The following is a 9,929-nucleotide window of genomic DNA, read 5'->3' as shown; positions in this document are numbered from 1 at the left end:
CACCAAATTGACCCTCAAAAAAAGTCTGCATTCCTTTAAGGCCTCCATTTACTGCTGCTGGTTGTGGTTCAATGATTTAGACTTCTACTAATCACACGTCGCTCCTTCTTGATCATCTGTTTCTCTCATCTTATTTGAAACTCCTCCTCTCGTGTGCGCGTGTGAGTTGTGTTCCTATAAAGAGCTCTGCTCCGCCTCTAGTCATGCCAAACTCTTCCTCGATGAGACCATGCTCAGCAGAAATATCCCAACAGGATCCATAACAAGAACACCCTCAGATGGTTAAGGTGAAGACCAGACCACACACACACACACACGCACGCGCACGCGCACACGCATGCACGCACACACACACACACACACACACACAAATACTGTACACACACATTTATGCTTACACAACCATATCTATGCATACACATTGACAGATGAGCTGTCAGCCTTGCACAATCCTTCAGTGGCTCTTTTATCCAAAGCTCACACTGACAGCAACGTACATACATACATTAAAGGGGACCTATTGTGAGAAAAACGAACTTTTTCAGTGCTTGTGCACATACATTTGGGTCTGACTTACACACAAACTGTGAAATAAGGAAACCCAGTCACTTTTGTGTATGAGTGTGTGAGCTGTGTATTTCAGAAAACATGTGATGAAACAAGCGTTTCAGATTGGCAGCCCTTCACTACATCACGTTGGGCCTCAGTAGAATTAGAACCGCCCTCCATCGGAGTGACTCCACCCACGGCTGGAGTATAACAAGCGGCGCTGGGAACGGCTCTGTTGGACTAAAGACCAGTAAAAATATTTTCAAAGAAAGAGGAATTAATGCCAATCAATACAGTCCATGAAGAAACTGCAGATGATGGAAATGTAAGTATTTAAAAAATAATTTGGCTGTGTGTTTCTTTCTGAAGTATGCAGTACATAGACTATAGGCTGCGGCTTGCGATCCGCTGTGCGTTTCTCCAATCAAAACCAAAATGAGGCCTTGTAGATCTAATATGCGTGAAGATTCAGCAACTGGATTGCATATTTCTTGCCTCAACTTTGTTCAGAAACAGATTTTGGTGGATTTATAAGGTGAAGTCAGTGAAAGTTTATAGACTAAACACAAGCTCAACCGCCATGGGCTCACAGAACCAGGAACTTGTGCTCAAACCCCATTGGCTAACAGAACTAGCAGCCTCAGGAGGGTGGCGCCACCCACTGAAACAGAGCGTCCTGGAACAGGATGGTTTAGAGGCATGTTAGAATGATTAGAATGTGAGTGTTATTTTCTGCAAAAAAAAGGTCAAAAACGTGTTTTGGGGACCTCAGATACCTATATTAACTTGTTAAAAAAAAGTAGCATAATAGGTCCCCTTTAAGTACATTAAAGTACACAAAGCTTTCAATAAGAAAGAGTAACACATAGAGTGACGCATGGTTCTAAGTTCACACCCGCAGACTAATGGGTTCTGTGGTTCATGGCACCTTGTACCACGACAGAGAATTGTTAGTTTTAAGTGGTGCAGTAATCATATCTGCAGAAAGGTTAAACATGTTAAAAAGCTCCATGCAGATGTGCAAACACAAATGACACAACGGAAAGTGTGCTCCTCCTGTCGGGGAGTGAATCAGGAAGGAGCGGGCGGTCGTGTGTGATTCAGGGATCACAAGATGCCGCTTTTCATTCCAACCAATCACCGCACCATCTGTCCACGAGGTCGTTCAAATCCGCTAATTCGCCGGGCGCCTGCGATCGGCCGAAATGACCTGACGGCCCTTCCGCGTCACATGACCGCCCACCCGAAAGAATGGAGGCGGAGCCGGGAGCTCACCTTGGTGCCGTCCAGGCTGATGATGCGGTAGACATTGCGGGTGCTGTCGTAGAAGTAGGAGACGGTGACGGCGTGCTTGCTGGTGGGCAGCCAGTTCTTCTTGGTGTTGGGGTCTATCTGGAAGACGTGGGCCCGTGTGCTGTAGATGGGCTGCTCCCTGAAAGGCACGAAGAAAAAGTGATGCACCTCTTTGTGTCGCAGCACCAGGGTCTCGCCGAAGCCGGCGGCGGCGGCGGTGGCGGCGCCGGAGCGGCCCCCGCCGTCCGCCGAGGAGCCGGACCGTCCGGGCAAGCTGAACGCCAGCTCGCCGCCCTCCATGCCGCAGCCGGCGCCGCTCACAAAGCGCGGGGAAGGTCCCAAAGAGTCATTTTATAGCGGATGGCAAGCTTCCTTACGCGCACAGGCCAACGAGATTTTTAATTCCACACTCACTGAATGCGGATTAGTAATAACTTTTACATTAACCTATCATACGGGACCGAGTGAAGAAGAATCTCTGACCTCGCCCCCACCCCCACCCACCCTTTTTCCATCTCACCCCCCTCTCCTTTCACTTTTCGTCCTTTCTGTCTGTCCTCTCTCTTTCCCTCTCTCTCTCTCTCTCTCTCTCGCTCTCTCTCTCTTTCCCCCCCTCTCTCTCTCTCTCTCCGTCCCACTCCTCCGCTGTGTAAGGCAGTGCCTGCTCGCTCTCTTCTGATATGGGAATGCCTGCAGCGTTGAGCGAGGGTCACGCAGGGGAATGGAGAGGGGGAAGGAGGGCTATGGAGGCTATATATAGACGGCTGGCCACGTAAACCACCAAGGAAACGAGCCCAGTGGGCCGCTGCCCCTTTACACAAACATATATGCACTGTACGCAAAGTGCACGTCCACACACACACACACACACACCTGGACGCACACACCACCTTAAACTGGTGAGGTTGTGTCTCTAGTGAGTGTATTCAACTTAGATGTGATGTGATAGATTGGTGCCAAATGTATGTGTGCAGAATAAATACATCTGAAACAATATGAGTCATGTGGGGATTAATACTTTTTTTTTTTTTTTTACTTTTAGCCACAGTCAGTGGACAGCTGCTTTGGTTCTGCTTTGGTCACACTGTCTCCAGACATCATGCTGTTTCAAGGTTCCTAAAAAGCTAAGACTAAGTACTTGTTTCAGCAGTATTGGGTATTTTGGGGAAATATATAATGGTACACACACACACACACACACACACAAGCACGCACGCACACACGCACGCACACACACACACACACACACACACACACACACACACATACTCAAAATGCAGGGTGCAGAGGGGGATATTCTGGGCTGGTGGTTCTGGCAGAACAGGAGATAGAGAAGTGCTTACACTGCACTGAGGGGTGATGGGGGACATCAAAGGCATGCTGTATAAATGAATATTAAAATTCAGCAGCAGCACCCCTCCCGTGTGTGATTAACCAAGACTGTGAACGAGGGGGGAAAAAACATGGAGACAAGGAAAAGCGGAAGTCAGACGGGAAGAGAAAGCGGGCGACGGCGAACGGGGGGGAGAGGGGAACTAAGAAAGTGAATTTGGGATGATTAATGCAGCACTGAAAAACTGCGAGTCGGAGAGCCGCGTGTGAATTATCATAATCATTGACAACAGTGTGAGGTGGAAGGGCTATGACTCATTTCAGCTGTCTTCCTGCTCAACCCCCCCCCCCCCCCCCAAAAAAAAAAAAACCAGAGGACTGATGTTGTGTGTGACTGCTCTTGCTCTTCTTTGCTGCATCTCGGTGTGTCATGTTTCTTCAGCGGATACAGACAACAAATAAAGTTCATGTAGCTGCAGTTGTTATATTTTGTTAAAAAAAAAATAAAAAACACCGGCTATACTAAAAATTAAAAACCCGAACCGAAGTTTGAGAGGACGCGGGCGGGGTATGAATCCACAGCACGGTCTTTAAATATTAATTTGTGAATATCAGATCGTTTCATAATTTCAGATGTCTTTACATAAATGTGCACTGGGATGAGATAATAATAGCAGATTGCAGTGAGGTCAGTTGTAAATATGCGGAGCCAAGATGAGAACATACTAGCTGCCCACATTTGGCCTCTGGCGAAGAGCCAGAGCCGGTCGGGAGCTCGAACCTGATCTCCTGGTTCTTCCGTCTATAAACACTGCATCAACCGGAGGGAGGAGCGGATAAGGGGCAAGAAGCGCCGGCACGCATGCGGGAAGAGCGTGTGAACGCGGCGACTCGGGCCAGTTCGTGGCTTCGCGTCCGACCCGAGGCTTCACCCTCTTCCCGGCTCCGCCTGTCCGGCCCGGCTGACGGAGGGAGAGGAGAGGATGAAAGCGGCATCGGGAGGAGAACACGAGGGAGGTAGATAAGGGAGGAGATTAGGAGGAGTATTTGGAAGGAGAATGGGGTGAGTGGGAGAATAAAAAATAAATAAATAAATAAATAGAAAGGAGGGGAGCGCGTGGAGGAGGAAGTGGGGAGTTGAATGGAGTGGGGAAACCTTAACATGCAGAGGATGGCGCGCGGTACAAGGGCAGGTGATGGAACGTGAATGTTAAAACATGGAGGAGGAGGGGCGGTGAGGAGAAGGTGGAGGTGCGGGCCGAGAAAGGCGGGGGTAGGTATGGGAAGCGGAGCAGACAACAGGCTCAAAAAAGCACATACAGACGCACACGCACGCACGCGCGCGCACACACACACACACACACACACACACACACACACACACACACACACACACACACACAGGCTCGCAGAACAGCAGCGGGCCTCTGGGGGTTCCAGCGCAGTGCATCGTTGAGCCTGAACTTTAGAGAAACCAACCAAAGTTCTCACAAAGGAGGGTTGCGTTCCCACAAGAATAGAATTCTAACTCGGCTGCGAGAGTGAGGTGTGTGTGTGTGTGTGTGTGTGTGTGTGTGTGTGTGTGTGTGTGTGTGTGTGTGTGTGTGTGTGTGTTGAAGGAGCGAGGGCACGCCACGAGGCGCTGCATGGTCTTCTGGGAGGCAGCGGGGGAGGGTTCTGACATCTCCCTTGCAATGGCTCCTAAGGAGACCGTGATGACCGGGCTGGGGACGGACTCCAGGCCCCCCGCCAAGTCACCACCGCCTGCCGCAACAACCCTTTACAAGAGACCGCTTTAATATGTCCTTAAAAAAAGACACACGTGCCGAACTACACCCCAAAAACAGAAACACAGAATATTCAATTAGGCTGAGCTTGCGGTGTGGTCTGAGATGAGCTCGGGTAGACGGAGGGCGTGACGCCGAAGCAAGTCGCTGTTTAAGGTTTGATTTCACGTGGGAATACTTCCGGGAGGCACGTCGCCCCCCGGAAACGTCCAACATACACGTGTTAACATATATTGATTTGTGCACTACAGACTGGTTTACATGTCGTAGCGTCAGTGGTCACCACACACACACACACACACACACACACACACACACACACAGGAGACACGCACACACAAGGTTTGTGTGTGTGGCCGGAGGGCCGGAAGAGGTGGGTTTTTTGAGTAAAGGGGTCCGACGCACAGATGTTAGATAAGCCGACTCACTTACACGCATGTTGTTTTACGACACAAAAGGCGTCACGAGAGTAATGGCCTCATGGAGCGAGCGTGCCCTCCCCAGGTCCGCACACACCGCATCCGCACAGCTGCTCCTCACTCTGCAGATGCAGAGCCCAAAAGAGGGTGATAAAACAGTACATCTCTACAGAACCCGGGTTCCATTTCCACTTCCATTCGCTCTCTCTCTCTCTCCCTCTCTTCTCGCTCTCTCTCTTCTTTTCTCTCTCTCCCTCTCTCTCTCTCTCTCTCTCTCTCTCTCTCGTTCTCCCTCTCTCTCTCTCCCTCCCTCTCTCCGTGACCCCCTTTCTCTCCTTCCCTCTCTCTTTATGCACAGGGAGTTGTTCTGCTCTCTAGAGCTTTTCATTAATTTAACATTGTGGAGCTTAAAGGCGAGTAGATCTTATTTAAGGTAGAGGGAGGTTTTTAATAAAACATTGACACCAAGGACCAAATAAGTGTGTTTCAAGTTTTTAATCTAAATAAAAAAAATTAAAATGTAAAATTATTATTATTATTTTTTTAAATGCTAATTTCAAAGACCCCTCTGATTAAATTCTGGGTTTTACTTTGATGAAGTTGTATTTTGTTTAGCTTCGATAAGGGGAGACGTGAAGAATGTTCCTGTGAAAAGCGCGGATGAAACGTCATTTTTCACAACGGTAAAAGGGAAGATCTGGAGAGGACGCCGGGTGAAAACGGATGGAGAAGAGCTCCTCCTTTCTGTCTCTCGGAGCGCACACGGTGGCTAGTTGTAAGACTCCACGGGGAGTCCCCCCCGGAGACGGGCCTCGACTGTTTCCGCTCCCCGGTGTTGACTTTGGAGCGAATCTCCCCGCGCGCGTCTCTGGCCGGAAGATTGGGAGTCGTTCCTCCCTGGCACCTTCGGCTCCCACGTTTGACCGGGCCTGCGTCACCGTGCCCGCTTCCTTCGGTGGAAGCGGCTTCAAGGGGCTTCCTAATAGGGGGGCAGCTTTGTCTCGGTTGGAGGCGTTATTGTCCACTCCGGTTTCCCATCGCTCGTCTTTTTTTTCTCTGTGCCAATCCTCTCTCCCCCCCCCCGCTCCGTTTCAAACTCCATCGGTCCTCTTTGGGATACAATCAATGATGCCTCTCTCAATTGGAGCTTTGAAGGCGTCCAATACCGCCCTCGACCGTGGACTGTTTGGCTACAGGAACAGTGTCGGCCACCGATCTTTGAATCATACAAGCTCTTTGGCCGGCCGGTAGAGCCTGCTCCTCGTGCGGGTCCTGAATGAGGCCTCTCCTCCCCGCCTGTTTTTACGGCGTTACATACACTCGTAAGACACTGTTTAGGGTCGAACCGGTGGACTCGGCGGCCCACGTCAAATCAACCTCCGAGGGACGAGAGCCGCTGAGGAGCACACACCGGCTTCGGTGGAGCCTCGGCGGAGGGAACCTCCGGCCATTCTGCGCTCTTCTTCTCATCCACGGAAGCTCCCGGGATGTTCCCCAAAGGCGTCTGGCGCGTCATGGGGTGGGTTTCAATTCCTTCGCATCAGGATCAATTAGAATACTGAATTGAAGAGGGCTCGTAAAGGAATCTTGAATGCGTCGGGTTATCCAATAAAACAGAAAGGTTGTCCAATAAAAAGGCCGTATGAGGGCCTAACTCTCAAATACGTATTCAACTTTTGGTGTGCGTGAAGGTAATAAACGATAGTAACTAATTGTACTCAAGTATATTAATGCAGAATTATCTTTGTGCTTCTCGAAATCAGGATGAGCACATTGAGTGTTTCCCTTCTGACAGATTAGTGATGAAGCGCTGACTTTTCACCCCAGTCGACATCTTCTTCCCAAAGTCTCGGCTTAATGATGGAGCCCTCTGCTGCCCCATCCAGGAGAGCACCTTGAAGGGTTTGAAAAAAAAAAAAAAAAAGCCATCTCCACTACCCTCCACTTCTCTCTCTCTCTCTCTCTCTCTCCTCCCTCTTTCATTATATTTCTCTCTCTTTCTTACACACCCACCCACCCCCTCTATCTCTCTCTCTCTCTCTCTCTCTCTCACCTTGTCTTTTTTATTTAGGACACAGAATGCGTGTCTGAGACGGTCGTTTGTGCGAAGGGAAGTTGACATGCGCCGGCGAGTGTGAAGCTTTTGGCATCTTCGGCACTTGTCCGGCATTAATATTCTCTCTCTGTGCCATTACCATCAGAACTGCAAACTGCTTGGTGTGAAGCCAAGGAGAAGTGAAATACGGCTCCTTCTGCCTGCCACGGTGAGACAGGCAGGAGCAGAGAAGCGAGTAGACAAAGGGACAATTCTGCCAATTTTATATACAGTATACTGGTATTTGAGCTTCATCTTTGGCAATTCATACGCATATCTCAGACTACGCTTCATGGGCTGTGGCCGACAAATAAAAGCATCCTATGTTGATTATATTGCGAAGTGATTGAGCGTTGAAATCGGTTGCATAACAGCAACTTAGTCACAGCAGCTGACAGAGCCCAGTAGATGATGATCTGCCCACACAGTAGGAGTGCATGGAGAGTGGGCACAGGATGCAGCCTCACGCTCGCTGCCCCCCAGTGAATCATGAATTGTTAATACAAGAGTTTGGCCGATGCGATGGAAAAAAAAGCACCTTGTATCATATTGCTTGTAATAAATGATCCGGAGGCGAATGCGGCCTGTCGATGGATACACGGCGCAAACTTGTCGTGCTCGGCTCTATGTACTCGTGAGTGCCGTTTTCGTGGCACCGCAGTGATGCCACAAGGTTAAAAAAAAACCCCACAAACGATTGAGAGTCAGTCGTGTTGAGCTTATTGTGCCTATTACCTTTGACCTTTTATCAAACTAAGCTGGGCATGAACTTTGATGAGGAAACAGAAGGACCTCACCCCGCCCGCCCCCCTCATCTCATCAGTAAGCCACTCAGTCTATCAGATGTATAGATTTAAAGGGAGAGCAGAGGGATGCTTCAGTGTTTGCTCTTTTGGTAGAGGGCTGGTGACAACATTTAGACGCCTTTTACATCTGGTCTGGCCCCCACCCCCCCCGTAGAGGCTCATCACTCAATGTCAGCTCTGCATCAATTACATTTGACGAATATATTTTGTTTTATTTTCATTCCATGTATTTTTTTTTTCGTTGTTTTTTTTGCTTAAAGCACATGCCTGGTCACCATCACATCAATGACTTGGGAAGTTCAGTTATCCGAGGCAGCTTATAACGAAAGTCAACCTATAGAAACATAATAATAATAATAATAATAATAATAATAATAATAATAATAATAATAATAATAATAATAAATCAGTCACACCTACCCCATTTTCGTGGTTGCTATGGAAATCCACACCTGGTAACCTTCCCTTCACTCTTGGCGTTGGATGACAGGCTCAGCTTTCTCTGGAGGATGATGTGAAAATGAAAAGGAGCGCCCTGTTTTTTGGGTTTTTTTTGTTGTTGTTGTTGTTGTTGTTGTTGTTTGTTTGTTTGTTTCTGGTGGCGTATGAAGGAAGAAGGTCTTCTCCCCTCCTATCTATCTATCTGTCTATCTATCTATCTGTCTATCTATCTAGCCATCCATCAATCTATCTCTATCTATCAATCCTCGGTGCTCCTGGAGGAATCCGACGGCAGCCGCTCCATTCCTCCCGCTGTCACTGGGTGGAAGGCGTGAAATCCCGCACACTGCACATGGCAGGGACGGAGCGGTGAGACGGTTCGGATGCAGATTCGGTCTGATGCTCCGGCGACGCTCTTGGTGCAGGGAGGTCCAGCGCAGTCCTGTGGCACCCACGGCTGCTGTCGACTAAATTACATATCTGGATTTAAACCCCGCTGCTTGACTGGGAAAGACAACCCTAATTTACCCTGTGGAATGGATAGCGCGTCACACTGTCCACACGTCCCCCCACCTCTCTCTCTCTCTCTCTCTCTCCCTCTCTCTCTCTCTCTCCTCCTTTCCATCCCTCTCTTATTTCCATAGGCTCACAGGCTACACCCCCACTCGCCTCCACTCCAGCTATTTCAAATGTCTTTTTTTTTAATAGAGTCCAATGACTTATCATCATCATCATCATCATCATCATCATCACCATCACCATCATCATCATCATCATCATCATCATCATCATCATCATCACCATCATCATCATCACCATCATCATCATCATATTATTATTATTATTATTATTATTATTATTATTATTATTATTATTATTATTATTATTTAATTTGGGCTTGTTTGTCAGATATTTTATTATCCTGTTAATAGGTGTATCGGGGGTTATTTTTCCCCGGTGTGCGCCGTGATTTCAAGTCAACTTGCAAAGCTTATATAGGAGTTTGAGTGCACCGCGCTGAACATAAAGTCGTGCACTCTGCTTGGCCCTGGGACATTTAAAAGAATCTGCGCGCACCCTTCCAAATTTGCCTTTTTATTTTTTATTTATTTTCAGACATGCGGCTCCATCCCGTCCTCCCCGTGCAGATCGCTGGTGATGTATCGAACCGCCTACGTCACGAATCCGTCCTCCGCAGTGACGTCAC

At 48.5% G+C, this 9,929-nt stretch overlaps 1 protein-coding gene across 1 annotated transcript in view; it reads right to left on the bottom strand.

The window, feature by feature from the left end:
• The window catches only part of homer1b (homer scaffold protein 1b), a 19,219-nt gene extending 16,942 nt beyond the window's left edge, over positions 1-2,277 (bottom strand). Inside the window, exon 1 of the mRNA XM_080003536.1 lies at positions 1,825-2,277. Coding sequence (XP_079859662.1) covers positions 1,825-2,142 — 318 coding nt within the window. The 5' untranslated portion in view covers positions 2,143-2,277. The remainder of the gene's footprint in view (positions 1-1,824) is intronic.
• Positions 2,278-9,929: the final 7,652 nt, after the last annotated feature.

Source organism: Zeus faber, assembly GCF_960531495.2.
Source record: "Zeus faber genome assembly, chromosome: 7".
In the NCBI taxonomy this organism is placed as follows: domain Eukaryota; kingdom Metazoa; phylum Chordata; class Actinopteri; order Zeiformes; family Zeidae; genus Zeus; species Zeus faber.
Note: the sequence above shows the minus strand (reverse complement) of the source record. Positions and strands in the feature narration are given on the sequence as shown.